The following is an 18,285-nucleotide window of genomic DNA, read 5'->3' as shown; positions in this document are numbered from 1 at the left end:
TGTTAAGTCAAGTTTTTTTTTTTTTTCCTCTCTGTACAGATGCATCATCCCATACAGATGAAGCCTGCAGACAGTGAGAAAAACAATGGTGAGTGACTTGAATGTACAACAGTATTATGACAGTCCCTCGTTCATGTATGCTAATGTTCCAGAATTTAGGCTCCACTTTTATTAATTTTTTTAAGAGAGAAAAAGCTAAGATACAGTAAACTGATAACGTTGCAAGAGATTTTCATTTCAAATAACGGTTTCCGCAAAAATCAAAAAATGTTTTCATCATTGATGATAAATATTTCTGGAGCCCGGCTAGCATATCAGACTGATTTCTGCAGAATCATTTGACACTGAAGACTGAAATAATGATGCTGAAAATTCAGCGTTATCATCACAGTATTATTTTAAATATATAAAAATAGAAAATGTAAATTGTAATTTCACAATATTTCTATTTTTCTGTATTTTTGATAAATAAATAAAAAACAGCCTCTTCTAGACCCCCAAACCTTTGAACATTAGAGTATCGCTGTGCTGAAATTTCCACAGTTGACTGTCAAAATCCTTTACTGTCTGCTTTTCTTGTATTTCAGCGATAGAAGACAGAAAACTGTTTATTGGAATGATTTCAAAGAAGTGCAATGAGAATGACATAAGGCTCATGTTTTCTCCATACGGCCAAATTGAGGAGTGCCGCATACTGCGAGGCCCTGACGGACTGAGTCGTGGTGAGAACTCAGACACATGCATCTCATCACTGCCGCCATCCAAAGCTAATTACACACACATGATGGGATACCATACACACACATACGGGAATGGAGGCAGTACTTGGAATGTTTTGACTTGTAGCACATACAAGAATGAATTTATCTTTAGCAGCTTCTAGTTTTTCCCCTCAGGGCACTAGTATCGCACTAATACACATGAAGTACATCTTCACCAGCCACTCTGCTCACTCTCATTTAAGTTATTTCGCGGAGGCAGTGCTTTGCGTTACTAATAGTTGCAGGCACAACCCATCAGAGAAAAATTAGACTCCGTTGGCTCCCATCGGCCCAAATGAAAATGACTTCATTTATCCCAGACACAACATGGCAACTGATATCAGATGTTATATAACCATGACTGCTTGCAGCAAATTGATAATATATGCACGGTCACTTTAATGATTAATTTGGGAATGTTATTCTCCTTGTTTCTAGCTGTTGTTCACCTGCGGTGAACAGTCACTGTGATTTTAAGTTAACCAAAGTGTAACCAAGGGAACATAAGGCACATTGAGGCCCACGCTATTTATTTTAGAATTGGCTTGAGTGAAGTTGCTGTCCATCACCATGGGAACTGCTTTAGTGATAGACATGACCCATATTGACTCAGCAGCTCTCAAACCGGTTCACTTTCCAGAGAGACCGGGCCTAAACCATGTTTTGATTTGAGGTTGTGTTTCTGTGTGGTAGTTCATTAGTATTTCTAGTTTACGCTGTTATGGTTTAATCACAGAGGTTGGTATCCTTTTGTGATGATCTGTCATACTTGTCAACTCTGTCCGCAGGCTGTGCCTTCATTACATTCACAGCGAGACAGATGGCCCAGTCTGCCATCAAATCCATGCACCAGTCACAGACCATGGAGGTAAAACACACGTTCACACATACCATTTCTGCATTTACACTTCATATATCTGTGCTTAAGAGATGATAAATGTCTATGCCTTAATGCATAGTATACAGCAAGTACAGTTTCTTTTTTGGATTGTATAGAAGTTACACTACCATTCAAAAATAGTCTTTCTTTCTTTTTCTTTCTTTCAGCACTATTTTCTCAATATATACACTCATACATATATACACACACACACATATATACATACACGTGTGTGTGTGTGTGTGTATATTGAGAAAACAGTGCTGCTTAATTTTGGAAACAGTAATGACCTTTTTTTATCAGGATTCTTTAAATGGAATGTTTACAATTACAGCATGAAACTAAAAGCTTTATTTATAAATGTTGCTTATTCTGTAAGGATGCATTCAATTGATTAAAAGTATAAGTTTGATATTTTCTTGGCTGCTTACATTTATTTTTTTTTAATAAAATTCTGTGCTGGATTTTAATTTCTGTTTGCATGTGTCCCGCAGGGCTGTTCTTCTCCCATTGTGGTAAAGTTTGCAGACACGCAGAAGGATAAAGAACAGAAACGTATGACCCAACAGCTGCAGCAACAGATGCAACAGCTCAATGCTGCCTCCATGTGGGGAAATCTTACTGGACTCAACTCACTAGGGCCACAGTATCTTGCAGTGAGTACACAGGACAGATCCTGGTGCATCTGAGGTCTGTGCATGTAGAAACCTTGACTATATTGAGGACCGTTTAAAACATTTAAACTCCATTACATAAACGGTGTAAAGCACTTGCAGAATGAAAGCATTTGTGTTTAGTACACGAGGGCTGGTGTTTGCTCCATTTAGGACTGTCACCATAGTAGAATTACACTATGATTTTCATGGCCAAAAGAATTCACAGTAACATTATTATTGTGATATCTGTAGCAATTTTTTTTTAAAAACAAACCGTGCTTTCAGTCAAATTCATAAGCATTATTTGCGTTTTCTCTCTCTTGGCCAATGAATCTCATTTAAAACTTGAATTTAGGGAGCTGAAGAGAGTTTTTAAATGTAACCGTATACTTTTGCCTGTAATCTCCTCCATCATGATTAGTGCAGCATCAGTAGCTACGTGACTTCATCTTTTTTTCCTGTTTCATGATGGTTAAAACCAGTATTCAATACTGCCATCTACTATGTTATAATCGCACACGATTATTATATATTTTTTCAGACTGTAATGCATTATTTTTTGCATATTATTTAGATTCCAACAGAGCCTTTTAATCAGTCTAATTCGCCTTCAAAATGTTGCTGTGTTGTTCTGCTGTGTTTGAGCACATGGGCTACAGGTCTGTGTTTGGCCATCATTTAGCTGCATTTAATTTGGCTTCTCAAAATCCTTCCTGATTGCTAATGATTGGCTACTCCTAAAACAACTTCTCATGTAGGTCGACATAGATGTGTAGCCCTGTTTGATTGTGTTAGTGCTGCTCCATGGGTGTGCTGTGAAAACTATTTCTATCATCTTTCTCCCTTCTAATTCTCCTCAGTCCCCTCCTATTTTTTTATATATTCTCTTTGTTTCTGTCTCAACATGTGCTCCTGCTTGTCTTTATTGTGCCTTGTTGCCCTCCTTGTTGCCTTGTTACTTGTGCCTCCACCTCCTCTTCTTTTCCTCTCTTCTCCTCTCCTCTCCATCACAGTCCTGGATGCAGTCCTGACTCTCTCTGTTCTCTGTTTTGATGTAATGTCTAGCTTTATTTGCAGCTTCTACAACAGTCTGCGTCCTCTGGAAATGCACTCAACAATCTCCATCCAATGTCAGGTAAGAGTCTGATGTCCTCTGCTCAGACCAGTTAGAGAGCACGGTCTGCTGTTAGTTAGCCACTTGTAAACCTGTTATATTGCATGTCTATAAAATCAGTTGAGGGCAATGAAAGGAGGCTGTGCATGTGAGTGTTGGCGATAATGGTGCAGTTTTGATGTGGGCGGTCTGCTATCTGTGGCAGGTCTGAATGCCATGCAGAATCTGGCTGCATTGGCGGCAGCAGCAAGTGCTACGCAGGCCCCCCCCACAGGTAGCAGTGCTCTGACCACCTCCAGCTCCCCTCTCAGCGTCCTCACCAGCTCAGGTACGCCCTCCGGACAGCCCGCTCAATCTGCCTGGGACGCCTACAAGGGTTGGTCCCGCTTTTTAATCTCCTCCTGTTCTTACCTTTGCTCCTTATCTGTCTCTTTGTAAGGTTTTTGGTCAATAACAAATGTTACTTGTTCAATACTTTGGCTATAGTTAATGCATTCGGTATCATGACCGTTAACAACTACTTTTCTTTTTTTAACCAAATAGCAATTATTGAGGCTGCACCATGCATTTTTTTTAAATGTCATCTGAGATGTTCATGTTTTTCTTTTAGTCAAAAAATGAATGTTTAAATTTGGAAGTGAATTAATCCTTTAACAAATGGAACCTTATTGTAAAATGTTTTTGCTGCTCATGCATCATTCTACGTGCCCTTAGTCTTGATATTTCCCATCGGTTGCTTCAAAAAGAAGTCTTTTGTGATTTGATCTCTGACACTGGCTTAGTAATGTGTCAGAGCTGGTTCTTGTTTTCTCTCCTCTACACAGCGGGTTCCTCTCCCACCTCCAGTACTAGTTCTTCAGTGAACCCCATGGCGTCTTTAGGTGCTCTTCAGTCTCTTGCTGCGAGCGCTGGAGCAGGTCTCAACATGAGCTCCCTAGCAAGTAAGAAAAAGAGAGCTTTTTTTTTTTCTTTTATGTATGAGGTCAGATGGTATCTTAATATCTTGTTTACACCAGTGTTCATTTCGTTGACAATGTTTTACCAATGGAAATGAGAAACTTGCTTTGAATGAAAAAAACTGATGAAAATCTATTGGCATTTTCACCAATGAATAAAATCAAGATTATTAAAAGATTGCATAATTAGCCTATATATCCATTGGTATTTCCATCTCAGGTGATGTGAACACAAGTGGTCAGCCAAGGCACATTACCAAAAAAGGTCACAAGTCGACATGCTGTTGCATTTAAATACTTAATTATATATATATATTTTTTTCATTACTGTTCCAGTATGATGTGATTTTATATATTTTGAAATGCCTCTAAATGTAGGTTTTGGACCCCAGTTGCATCAAATTCTAAGCACTGACCACTTTCTTTTCCTCGTTTCTGTTTCTACTCCGTCTCTTGTCTCTGAATGTGGTTTCTCTGTATCGATCAGTAGCTGTGTGTGTCTGAATGCTGAGCTGTGTTTCTGTGTGTGCAGGCATGGCTGCTCTGAATGGTGGTCTGGGCAGCGGAGGTCTCTCGAACGGCTCGGGCAGTGCTATGGAGGCTCTGACTCAAGCAGCCTATTCTGGGATCCAGCAATATGCCGCTGCCGCCCTGCCCAGCCTCTACAGTCAGAGTTTACTGTCCCAGCAGAACGTTAGTGCCGCTGGCAGCCAGAAGGAAGGTGAGCACATGAAAGATCTGTTGAGCTTTGAGTAGCTTTTAAGGTTGGGAGAATGCCAGTCTGTGTGTAAAGTAAAACTGCTAGTTTATGCTAGAAGGGTGAGTTCTTAGGGCATGTGTTGGCCCATGATGCTTTTCAGTGTGTGTGTGTATAGATGTGGCTTTTGTGATCACCATCTTAAGGATTCATTCTTGTTTTAAATATGCTGCAACAGCAAGTCCCAATCAGAGCGCGGGTAAGAGAGAATCATCACTGTCCACAATGCCCATTTTCTACATTTTGGTTTGTTTAAAAGTAAACGGAGATCCACACCAGCAGCTCTCTGCCAATGAATTCAATGAGCATTCAGTGATGTAAAAAAAAAAAAAACAACTTCAAGCCTGCCGGAAGATGCTTTTATGCTGCTACTTTAACATTTGCCATTATCAGTGTTGAAAACAAAGGGTTTCTATTTTTGTGGAAACCAGGATATGTGATTTCATTCATCTTTGTTGATATAAAAAATGCTCTAAAGCTAATTTTCTAAATTATAAATTATATTATAAATGTTGTTTCTTTCACGTTTGATCAATTGCTGATTTAATTGCTGAATAAAAGTTCAGAAAGTTTTTTTTTTTTATGTGCATGTGTATGTATCTGTATGTACAGTTGCAGATATGATTTCAAGTCTGTAGCAAAACTTGCCCACAGTAATTTGTCGGTAATGTTTAACCAGACCTTCAGAACTTTACAAATCAGCCAATAAACATGTTTTTAATTAATTCAGTTTAAATGGTTTAACAAACTACAAACCTCCAATATGACAGTTTTTATCAACTCAGGGATGTCTTTATTATTTTCTGTGGTGATCAGCAGCATGCTTACATGGTATTTAGCACAGAATGTTCTTTTAACTAGGCAAAGAGAAGTGTTGAGGCTTCATTGAAAATCAAAAGGTCGCTCTAAGCTTTAAGAGTCAAAAGCTTTCTTTGTTTCTGTCTGTTTTCTCTCTGTCTTTCTAAAGGCCCCGAAGGAGCAAACTTGTTCATCTACCATCTGCCACAAGAGTTTGGTGATCAGGATTTGCTGCAGATGTTTATGCCTTTTGGCAATGTTATCTCTGCCAAGGTCTTTATTGACAAACAGACCAACCTTAGCAAGTGTTTTGGTGAGTTGAGCCCCGTTCCAGAAACATTGTGCATGTTTTGTGTTGATTTCAGAATTCTGAAATCCGAAGCAAGCTTTAGATGCGTGTTCTGTGCAGTGAGTAACTAGAGTCTGGCTCTTTTGTTTTGTTTTGTGTCAGGCTTTGTTAGTTACGACAATCCAGTTTCGTCCCAGGCGGCCATTCAGTCAATGAACGGTTTTCAGATTGGGATGAAGCGGCTGAAGGTGCAACTTAAACGATCCAAAAATGACAGCAAGCCATACTGAGTGATTTTACTCTCAAATGGACTTGGTTTGAAAATGTTTTTCTGGTAAGTGGAGTGTGAAGTTGGAAAGTTAAGAATGCCCCCACCCACCCTTAACAGCCGCCTTTCCTAATCCTTCTTTTACTTCTCTGGCCTTTCCTACATATCTTCTCTCTTAACCTTCAAAACAAAGACAACATGCAAATTAAGAATTTGTTCCAAGGAGTAAAGAGTTCATTTTTGTTTTCCACATTTCTATATCTAATTGTTTTGTTGATCTTTTATTTTCCCTTGAGTCTTTATTTTTATTTTGGTGCCATATTACAAGTTTGCTGTGTAAAAAATCTTGCGTCAAATGATGTTGCACAATGAAAGCCAGCCTGTGTGACTGCTTTCAGTCCCTTAGACTGTTGATCACCACGGTCTGGCCCCTGTAGATGTCCTCCTGTGTTTACACTAGACTCTTGTAGTACATTCAGACAGTGTAATGCTGATGCCTCCTACAATGCTGCCTTTCTAGAAAACGAAGGAGGCTTGCTGCATCGGTGCATAAGATAATCAATCAATCACCTGAATATTGTTTTGAGCCTCTGAAAGGTCAGGCTGCACTCCGTTTTCATGGATGCCTTTTTATTTCATTCATGTATTTATTTCACTAATTTATTTATTTATTTTTAATGTATCTGTCTTTACAATAAGGGTGATGTAACATTGCTTCAAAGTCTGTTTTATGTGCTCAGCTAAAAACAGTGTTTTCTGATTTTATTTTTACATTTCTAAAAAGACAAACACTAAGCAAGGGTATTATATCCCATGTTGGTTCATAGATGATGGTTAATCATTAAGTATTGCTAGTTTGCAGGAGATGCTACACTTTACTCTCAGGACATTCTCCCCATTCTGTCAGACCAACACTTCTCGCCCATTTTCTGCTCGCCTGGTATGTGAACATTTCTAAACAATATGTATGAAATAAGTGACCGAGTGCTTCATTTCAATTCACGAATCCTTTCTTAAAGCCTCAAACAAAACCTAACCCTTTTTTTGCTGAAGAACCACATGGTGGTAGCACACATGGTTTTAAAATGGCATTTGTATCGATTCTTTTTCCAAGACACAATCTACAACACTTTTTATTTTGATGGTCATTTGATACATTATAATACGCCTCAATTGAGGAGCTTGGCGTTGAAGCTTTTAGCAATATTTGCATTCTGGAGAAGAGTGAGAGACGATACTGCCAAGAAAAGAAAGGAAGGAAGTTTACAATCGCTGCCGCTTAGTTGTCCGAATCATTTGAACTGAAATTTCCTAGTGTTCAGTAAGTATTTTATCTCTGTGTTTGCAGGTGGTCTCTTGTACCCTGGTGTATGGAGACTCGTCCTGCAAACCTGTTCTAGTTTGTATTTCTAGCTTCGGTTGATCATGGCAGTAAATAAGTGTTCAAATCCTAATCAAATGTTAATGCCAATCCAGCAGGGTCATGAGGTAAGATCGTTTTTATGGCAACCGAGAAGAAAACGTTATCCAGATAGTGTAAATTACTTAACTATTATGCCTTTTCTATTTTTATAGAGGTTTTATAATATTGCCTAAATAATTTATCTGAATTAAAGCAAAAAAAAAAATCAACTCAACAGATTCAGCAGTGTTTTTGTAGAATCCTAATGTGAAGTTTTGTGGATATATTCACTGATGGTTTAAACAACGGATGTGTGGCCCTTTTCACTAGTTGTAGTGGCGTTTAAATCCAAAATAATTTTTTTTAATTTGAAGCAAATCCAGCGTTCAGTCTATAGTTTATACTTCGTGTAATATCTCTAAACTAAGTACATCATTTCCATGTGTAGAGACGAATGCTGAAATGTTGTTATCAGAAGTCCATGTTTAATTCTCTCACAACAAAACTTGAGCTCGGAGTGGAAATTAGTGAAAATTGTATATTTGAGACTATTTTCTTTTATTGTTTTGACATTTACCTCACTATTGTCGTCGTTGTTCGACACACTTGTATTTATTAAGTGCTTTTTATTTTCGCAGATTTATTGCAAAGAAGCCAATTCTTGTTAACCTCATGATCCATTTTCAACGAGTGCGGAAACACCTCTCAGTATCAGTTTGTTTCATACGTTAGAGAAACTTTAGACTGAACCCAGGTGGGGAAGCCCCTCTTGAAGCACTTAGATGCTAGTGCAGAAAATGTCCACTTCCTGATCTGTGCCTCTGTTCAAATAAACACATTATTTACATGCATTACAAAACCATTAAGTAGAAAAATGGGAGTGCTACACAAATCACCATTTTGAACAATCCAAAGATTCTTGTGAACTTGTTCTAGGCAGGGATTTTTGTTTCTTAGGCAGATTTTTTTTTCTTCTTAGTTTTGTTCCTTTTTTTATCCGGAGCAGATTGCCTAGCATTTGTGCAAAGTTCTGTGGATTTGTGCGCCTTAAAACAGCTCACAAGTGCAGGGTCGTTTCACGAATGTGCCAAACACATTGAGTCTTAAATTTCTGTATGCGTTTAATGATGATTCTCTGTCCCATCATGTTGTTGTCCTACACAGTTCAATGTAGCTAAATTGTATCCATTTGTGTTTCCCATGACGGGTGTTTTGTGAATGAGAACCAATATGAGCAGCTCCAAATATGCATTATTCCACAGTCCCTCACAATTCAAAATTGAAGCACAAAATAAAAGGACTTGCGCTGAAAGAGCTGAAACATTGAAGCACAATTTTTCTTTTTGTTTCTCTCTCTTTCCCTTGGTCTAAAATCAAAATGCGGTTGTGAGAAATATTTGAAATGTTGTCGTGGCTGTAGTAGGCAGGTTGTGTTGTCTCTGTGTTGTTGTTGATGTTTAATGTTATTTCCCTTGTTCACTATTGGCACGGTGCTTATCTCTCCCTCTTTCTTCCCACTTTTCTTCATCATTTCCTGTGTTGCATTCAATGTTTTGTGTTTAGATGTGTGCACCTTTGAAAGACCCCTCCTCATGCAAACATAATTATTCATGATTTTCTTTTTCATCCCCTCTCCTTTTTCCGTTGTGCTTTAACCTAGGTTTATTTGTTTTGTTTTGTTTTTGTTCTAGATGTGCCCGTTTGTCATCGTTTGCCTAGCATGTCGATGTGACGTCAAAAGTTCATCGTCCAGTCCGTTATCCTCTTCGCTTCTCTGGCGCTTGAAATTTCACCCTGACCTTTGTTAACTTTTGACGCTTATTGGTTACTTTTGTTTGTTTCTTCGTGTGACGTTCATTTGCGCTGCCAATAGGGAGCGTTAGAAAGACTGCTTAAATTGTAAAAAGTTTCATGAAAATTGTTCTGAGCAAAGAGTCTATTTTTCTAGAACATAAAAACATAACCACTAGATTTTTGCAGAAGCTTTTTTTTTCTTTTTTTTTTTCAGATTTCGTTGTTTATCGATTTGTTTTTTAAATAATTTTCCAGCAGTCTTCCTAGCGCTTCTAATTGTACTCCTTTTTGATTTTTGTTGTTCTTCTCAAAGCAGCCATTCAGTTTTATAGAATCACTTTTGTGTGTTCGAGTGTGGGTGTGTTTCCCTCTTTCTCTCACTTGTTAGTTCTAAACCTTTTAGAGGATGTTTTTGTCACATTTTGATGAAATCGAGAATAAACTTTGTACATTTGTGTTCGGTTAGTTGGCATGATGTAATTTTGGGAGTTTCTATTAACAGAGTGACATTACAATAGACACTTGAATTGCCTTTTTCTTCTTTGTGTGTCAAGCCAACACAGGCTCATGTTTTTTTTTATTTCCTTATTGTGTGAAAATCAGGATTAGTCAAAGCATAGAATGAGCAGAGTGGTATTTTCTTGTCACAGATAAATCTTAAGCATGCATGTTTTTTCTTTTTTTCTTTTTTTGTAAGTGCACTGGAATCCTCAGCAAAATGTGATCTAGTTCTGTTTCAAAAAGTCAAGATAAATAAAGTGGTGCCAAAAGTTGTGCATGTTGCTATTGGTTACATTTATAGTATGTAATCTTTACTGCTGCAATGACGTGGTCTCATTTTGATGGTTTAAGTGTGTGTTCAGGTTATGGGTTAAAATGAATTTTAACAATGTATTGTTCTAAAAATTGAAGTGGGTTTCAAATGAGTCCTTTGAGATAAATTGTGCCTACAACAGCTAAAACACATGCTCTTCTTGATGTTGTTCAGTTAATGAAAATGTTACAACCTAAAGTTAGTCTGTTTTACAAAGCTTGCAAGCATTTTTATTTTTCCTTTCCCATTCTGACATCTGTATAAGTTGTGAAGGTCTGGACTGATTGGTAGAGCTCAACTGCAGCTTTGCCCTCTTAGCCTTTAGTTTAAAGGCATATCTCCACAAATGAAGAGCTACATTTGGATTTTTTTTTTTTTAAGCTGTATAATTTGGGGGTTGAGGTGGTTGTTTTCTAGATTTTAAGCTGCTGTTTTGTGAGTTTAAATGTACTCTGAGAAACTTTCCTGTGGGATGTTTGTCATTACTGGTACAGAGAGTGATTGTATTTAACATTTGAGATTTGTACAGAATTTGCCTTTTCTACTTCAGTCGTTTCATAATGTAGATCCCAGTAAGTAGAAGCATGTAGACCATAACACCATGACCAAACGTCAACCTGTACAAAGTAACCAAAATGCAAACAAAAATCAACTCCACAAAACAGCCTTTAACTGAATTAAGATGTTTTTTAGTTGTTTTGTCGTTTAAGTTGTGTGGTTGTCATTGGAAGTGTAGAGAGTGCAGAATTTATTAAATGTCTGAAATAAATGTGCTGTATAAGGTTGGTTAAGGATTTCATGCTACTGTCTACAGAAATATAGCAAAATGGACACCCATGAAGCTGTCATCTGGTAGTTTATCTTTAGTTTATGTATGATTAAACCGTTTTGAAAACATTCACACATTGTCTGAATTATTTTTTTATCTGAATTTAAAGATGGCAGAAATGCACATCATGCTTCAGTTTTAATTAAAACACTTGATTTACTACTCATTGTACTTCACTTAGATTTAAATCATTTATCTTAGCCAGTACTACAAAAAATTGCAACAGCTGCTGCTACAGCCAGATTTGTTGTTATTGGTTGGTTATATATGCTAGCCATAAACCAATCCGATAAATGCAATTTTTGTACACAGTCCTGTATTCAGCAAACTCAAAAAGCTTAAAGTTGAGCACTTTCAACAAATGAAAGCAACTGAAAGTGTCATACCCTTTACTGCCTCATCTGAATTATTACATTAATGAAGAACTGTGACAATACAAACTTTACACATTAGTCTTTTTTATGCACTTCAGAAGGTTTTTTTTTTTAATCATGGTACCAGCAGTTGTCACATCAACAATGTAGTCACCGTTTATGATTTGTATATGACAGAAGTTCGGGAGGCCATATGTTGAACTACACTGAAGAGCTAAAGTGCCTTATCAGTAAGTAAAAATGAGCTGATTAAAAATAAAAAACCTTTGATGTCCATTAGTCCTGCAACTGTTTGGCAGGTAAGTGTCAGAGTTTACTATGGTTTTTGGAGGGGTTGTCCACATCTTTACCACAGAGAGGGGACAGGTGGTTATACTTGGGTGTGATGTTTATTTGGACAGTTACTGAATATGGATCCTGACCGACAAAACGGTGCAGGTTTGCACTGTCCTGCAGGAACTCTTCAAGACTTTTCTCAGTCTTTATCACGCCGCCGCTCTTTCCAGAAGGGTCCACTTTTTCCGGGTACAGAGCGTCCCCTGTGTATTAATGAAGGGAAATTCGGTTTGATAAACAGGCGGTAATTAGCAGAAATGTCTATTAATTTATGACCTGACATAATTACCTGGTAAAATGCTTGCAAAGCAGTCAGGCGCCACGAGGTGAAGAGGCAGCCACTGTTCGCAACCCTCCAAAGACCTCTGCCAGGCAAAGCGATGGAGATCTGTAAGAGATGGACAATGGCACATCCGTCCAAGCTCGTAGACCTGAGGAGGAGCGAGCAAGAGCTCCTTTGATTTGTAGCTGTGCAGCGCCTCAGAGGGACTCGACCACTAAGAAACGAGGCAGTGTATTTACCAAAAGTTAAGCATAATTGGTAGTAGTTAGCATGAGACTGAATGACTTAAAAGCTACTATTAAAAAACATACATTTGAATGAATAATAATGAGGTTTTGCCACTTGCGTCAAGTGGGCGCTGCTATAGCTAGCGAATGAGCGCTAGCCTCATGAATATTAATGAGCTCCAAGAAATAAGCAGCACTTCGTCAACAGAAAAGTCCAAATTATTTCGCCAGCTGGATACAAATTGGTTGCGAATGCAAATTACAGTTCAAAACGCACCTTGAAATGAACTATTTCCTTCTCGTCGTGAAGCGTGTGAGGCGTGTCGCGCAGACAGCAGATGTAGAAGGCCGTGTCGTAGCGCCTCTGTTTGTCCTGCATGCCTATGGGGGTCAGCCAGTTGCCCCACTCGTGTAGAGCCCAGATATTGGGCAGACACTGCAGCTCCTTGCACATCTTAATAAAATTCGCCGAGTCACCAATAACCAGAGACCTCCACTTGGACAGCACGTCTCTGTCCCACAGTCCGCTCAGTGTGGTGAGGGCTGGCTGGGGGTCACTGTCCCGATCATCATTTGTGCGCACGCGAATGCCACTTTCCTCGTGTTTGGGAACCACTAGGAGCACACCGGACTCCTCAAACGTCTCCCTCACCGCACATATCCTGAAAGCCACGTCTCCGGGGATCGGGGACCCCAGCTGCGCTCTGTCAGTGCCGAAAATGGGTGGCCTGGTTTCCGGAGTCTGCTTCACGACTCCGATGCCGTAGTTGGGCGCTTTCGTGAAGGATTGAAAGATCTCCTGCCACTCGCTGGAGAAGTCAGACGAGTCCACCAGCCCCCCGGGAAACACATAGACACTGGGCATGAAGCCGCTGCTGCTGCTCCGTTTCAGCAGCAGCACTTGATAATCAAAGGCGGATCTGTGCGCTGTGTCAGAGACTTTCTCCAGACCTGTTTTAAGAGAGTCCGAGCTCTGAGCGTGTCTCAGGCCGGCCGCCAGGATCACCGTCGCCGACTCTCTCCAGTGTTTCAGCGTAGTGTTCATCCTGGCCCTCGCTCACATGCTCACACTTACTCCAGTGCCCTATCCCGGCAGCTTTAGACTTCGGTCAACTAACTAATCATGACATAACTTGATGGACAGCACAGAGAAAATAACAGTGCATTTAGTCTGTATTTGGTGATAGGCGCCATCTATGGCAAGGGATGAACGCTTGATTTTCATAACTTTGCCACATTCTTAAAGGGTCCTATTATGCTTTTTCACTTTTTTTTAAATTTTAGTCAGTGTGTAGTGGGTATGTTTGGACAAAAAAAGTTCAGATAAAGAATTTCAAAATCCACCCCAAAGGGAGATATTTATTTATTTATTTTTTAAATCCCTTTTCAAGAACCACAAGGAACAGCTTGTTTGGACTACAGCGTTGTTTCCGGGTTTTTGTGATGTCACAAAGGGGCGCATTAGAATATCATTAAAATATGGAAATTCGAATTGGAGTCATGGTTATAACTAGCAGTTGTGCAACTCCCATAGGCTTCCACTGGAACTAATGCTGCATTCCAGGCAGGTTTTTGAGCCCGTAAGTCACTATTTCAAACCAAGACTAACGACTTTGTACTATTCCAGGCAAGTCACGTCAAACTTCCTGAGCGCAAGGAATTGTAGCTAGATTATAAATTTTATTGCAACGTTACATAGTCATAAAATCTATTTTTCAACATGTACCACTTTCCTAAACACTGCATCCATAGGCAATATTATCAGTAGGGGCTGCCATAGCTGTTTTGCATGCTGTGTGCTGTGCGGAATGGCACAGAATTTGCCAAATTTTGAATGAATGAATCAAAAATAGGTCTTTGCAAAAATACGTCATTACGAGGAAAAAAAACATATATAAGTCGCACTGGACCAGGGCCGCGGGAAGTAATTTTGAACAGGGGGTGCTGTGAATTTGTTTTTTTTTTGTTTTTTTTTTACAAAAAACCTATGAGCCTATAGGCCTATTTAAAATACATTTTAAAAATATATACATTGAGATTTACTACTTTATTGTCATATACACTTCAGTGCACAGCCAGCCAGGGTCTGAAACACACAGACATCAGTTCTCAGATTTGCGCAATGCGCTATTAATCTGAAGCAGAATCAGAATCAGAAATAATAGTTTAAATAATAGTTTAATAATCGAAAAAAACGAAATAATTACTTTCATTACAATTTCAGATAGCCTATACATACATGCAACTCATTTAGATACAACAAATAATATTACAACAAAATATAATATTAATCAAACTTCACAATAACGCTAAAACAATGCAATCGATTTGGTCAGCTGGCTTGAGTCACTGCACGTTTATGTCACATGCAACTCTATTAACTCCAAAATCTTTTTACGCACACCACAAGGAAATAATCTCTGACTATTTAAGCAATTTGTTTATTGAACAGTTCTCCACATCCATTACGCAAAGAACACACGCACAGTATAAAGCTTTCTGTCTCCATCTCCAACCTTTTTACACAAACCACAAGGAATCTCCGACTATTTAATAGGGCTGGGTAAAAAATAGATTTTTCGATTAATCGTTTTTTAAAATGTGGTCGATTCAAAATCGATTCTCAAAGGCCATGAATCGATTTTTTTTCCGTATTTATTTCCGCATACATTGAATGTAAGCTTAGCATTAATCTAATTACAAATCTCCTCCACTAGATGTCACCCTCTTATGTGCCTTGTGCGATGTTACCAACGAACCTATCATTCATTCATTCAGTTTAAAGCAGTGGTTCCATTTTCTGCAATGTGCGTCAGTTCTTGCTCCCGTTCGCGTCTTACAGAGTGCATCTTAAAGCCTCTTATACTTTCTGCGTCCTCGAGTCCGCTATGGACCGCTATGCAGGCTTGATGTAAACATCGCCATCGGAGAGTGTGTACCGAGTCTGAGCAGACAACCGCGCGGACAGGTGCGCGTGGTCAGTTGTCTTCAAAAGCACAATTGCACATGTTCAGGCAGTGTGAAGAATCCCATTGCCAATCGAACTAATCGTGCCGGGCTCGGGCTTGTGCGGTAAATGAGCGGTCATGTAATGTTTCGATTAGCGCGAGAAATATGCGAAAATGTATGCTGAGTAGCTGAAACGGAGGCTTGCTTCTGACGATTACGTTTTGGTAGCACCAGCAACTAAAGCAAAGTCTGAGGTTTGGAAAAGTTTTGACCTTGTTTATAATGAGAATAAAGAGTGAATAATGACGCACCATCAGTGAGCGCAGGAGCGCGCTGAAGCCATCTACAGTGGATTCAATCATTTTCCTCCACATAAACACTTAGGCCTTACCTAATCTTGGTGAGTAAATGTTTTTCAAATAATAACTAAATATTACTTGAGTCTTAAATGCATAATGTAGACAGAGTAGGCTATATAAGCTAATGTTGGCATTATTATTTTATTATGTCAGCTGCTATGGCGAAGCAAATCCGGCAGAGCCTTTATCTTAATTCATTTCGTTATTGCCAAATACCCATCTTAATTTATAATTTATCTTAATTAAATTTTTTAAGAAAGACTTGTTTTTATTGGTGCGTTGGCCTATTTATATGCTAAATGAGCCTATACCTTACGGCTATTTATAGAGTGCTGAGATGTTACGATGTTACAGAGGACTTATTTTATTTCTTTGTTCAAACTTCAAAGTGGCCTATTACGTTAGTCATGTATAAATTATGTTAAATTATGTATAAATGACTCATTCCTGACAAAAGGCAAAAGAGCTGTGTGCTGCTTACATTTGAATACTGTCGGGTTGTAAATGGGTTCGGGCTCTTAAAAAGCTGTCAATCAAAATGTACGTGTCGGCTCGGGGCGTGTCGGGCTTATATTTTAAGGCCCGATTACATCTCTAATAGAAAATCGAATCGAAAATCGAAATCGAATCGAGGATCGAAATAGAATCGATTTGAGAGCTTGTGAATCGAAATCGAATCGATCTGGAACATCTGAATCGATACCCAGCCCTACTATTTAAACGTTATTTAACAGTTCTCCACAACCATTACACAAAGAACACACGAACGAAATAATACTCTCCATCTCCATCTCCACCACCTTAAAAAAATACTATAGTGTACTACTTACAATTGCTTGGCTAGTCAAAGCTGATCCCACACTTGTTGCCAAAAAAAATAAATGTTACAAGCGCGTTACAAATATTTTAATAGGCCTACATTTTTTTTATCTCCCTCTCGTCACTAGGGGGTGCTGCAGCACCCCCAGCACCCCCACTTCCCGCGGCCATGCACTGGACTATAAGTCGCATTTATTTAGAGAACCAAGAACCAAGAGAAAACATTAGCGTCTACAGCCGCGAGAGGGCGCTATATGCTCCTTAGTGTAGACTACAGGAGCACTGAGCAGCATAGAGCGCCCTCTCACGGCTGGAGATGGTAATGTTTTCTCTTGGTTCATTTCTCTCGGTTCATGTCAAATTAATTTTGATAAATAAGTCGCACCTGACAATAAGTCGCAGGACCAGCCAAACCCTGAAAAAAAGTGTGAATTATAGTCCGAAAAATACGGTTATATCTGTAAATATTAAGCCAGAACAGTCTCTTTAAATATGGATCCTGCATGTTCTGCTTGTCTCTGTTAATGAATGGTGCAGAAGATCGACTTCCTTTATCACACACACTGAAGCGCGCGTGACGCTCGCGGTGATTTCAGAATAAGGACGTGAACACATGAACAACATCTCCAGAACTGCTCTGACAGTCACGTCATAAGCATTTGACTGTTTGATTTGAGTAAAACTAGCGTCACATCACATACACAAAACTGAAAAGGTACGTCAACCCGTCAAAATAAAAGTCCTGTTAAAGACTATTGTTCAGAAGAATGTACATAGCCTACTACTAAAAAAAAAAAAATGTTTTAAGGTTTAATCACACAACATTACTTCCATTTTTATTTTTTATAGTAAATCCCCTTTGTTTACAAAAAAGATAAATTTAATTAATGTTTTATGTGTTTAATGTATAATGTGCATCTCAGAAAATGCTTTATTTAAAACCCCAACTGAATGGCACTTAAATGAACTTAATTCATCTGTCATTTTATTGTTATTGTTCACAGTACAAGTACAGACAGAGAAACAATGTTTAATAATTCAAGGTTTATTTTTGATGTATGCATTGCATTCTATGCATTTAAAAAAAAAAATTCTCTTGCATAATTAATATTGCACTATAATTAAGCAAAAACAAACTTTATCCGATTACTTGTTTATCAATGGAATTTTTGGTAGAATACTCGATTACTAAAATATTCAATAGCTACAGCACTACTGTGTGACACCAGAACTCGGAACTGGGAGTACATCGATCTAGTATGAGTTCACAGGTGGGAAGTCTCGGGTTTGACTGCTGTTCCAGTGCACTTTCACGGATTTAATGTTGGTAAAACACGGATTACGGGTTGCCTGGAACGCGGCATAAGTAATGCAGAATTATCGAAGCCCATTCATTTCAGTGCTTCTCAAACACACTGGCCAAAAAGCTGAGGAAATTACAGCAGTTTTTGCCTTTAGTTTACCTCTCGGAAATCTGGCCAGTAGTAGTATTTTAGTTTTAGATAATAGGCAGTTATGCTATATTTGTTGTTAGATAACGTGACTAGACTAGTTGTCATATTTTTAAGTTTTTAGTCTTTCTGCAATCTTTCTCTCCCCTATGGAGATGAATGAGTTTAA

The 18,285-nt window shown here is 38.7% G+C and overlaps 2 protein-coding genes across 10 annotated transcripts in view; one reads left to right on the top strand and one right to left on the bottom strand.

The window, feature by feature from the left end:
* The window catches only part of LOC113106078 (CUGBP Elav-like family member 1), a 32,302-nt gene extending 20,916 nt beyond the window's left edge, over positions 1–11,386 (top strand). For 4 of the 9 annotated variants that reach the window (XM_026267651.1, XM_026267652.1, XM_026267644.1 and 1 more), the window contains 10 exons: positions 40–88; positions 588–722; positions 1,550–1,629; positions 2,136–2,297; positions 3,363–3,432; positions 3,617–3,787; positions 4,236–4,352; positions 4,900–5,088; positions 6,092–6,235; positions 6,374–11,386. In XM_026267651.1, the coding sequence (XP_026123436.1) occupies positions 40–88; positions 588–722; positions 1,550–1,629; positions 2,136–2,297; positions 3,363–3,432; positions 3,617–3,787; positions 4,236–4,352; positions 4,900–5,088; positions 6,092–6,235; positions 6,374–6,501 (1,245 nt within the window). In that variant the 3' untranslated portion in view covers positions 6,502–11,386. The remainder of the gene's footprint in view (positions 1–39; positions 89–587; positions 723–1,549; positions 1,630–2,135; positions 2,298–3,362; positions 3,433–3,616; positions 3,788–4,235; positions 4,353–4,899; positions 5,089–6,091; positions 6,236–6,373) is intronic. The other 5 variants (XM_026267648.1, XM_026267650.1, XM_026267645.1 and 2 more) reach the window with 4 other exon arrangements.
* On the bottom strand, positions 11,341–13,787 carry nudt19 (nudix (nucleoside diphosphate linked moiety X)-type motif 19). Its single transcript, XM_026267653.1, has 3 exons — positions 12,816–13,787; positions 12,318–12,525; positions 11,341–12,231 (listed from the first exon to the last, which is right to left on the bottom strand). The coding sequence occupies exons 1-3, from the start codon at positions 13,581–13,583 to the stop codon at positions 11,999–12,001; spliced, it is 1,209 nt and encodes a 402-aa protein (XP_026123438.1). The 5' UTR covers positions 13,584–13,787; the 3' UTR covers positions 11,341–11,998.
* Between the last annotated feature and the right edge of the window lie 4,498 nt (positions 13,788–18,285).

This window comes from Carassius auratus, chromosome 7 (assembly GCF_003368295.1).
Source record: "Carassius auratus strain Wakin chromosome 7, ASM336829v1, whole genome shotgun sequence".
In the NCBI taxonomy this organism is placed as follows: Eukaryota; Metazoa; Chordata; class Actinopteri; order Cypriniformes; family Cyprinidae; genus Carassius; species Carassius auratus.
Note: the sequence above shows the minus strand (reverse complement) of the source record. Positions and strands in the feature narration are given on the sequence as shown.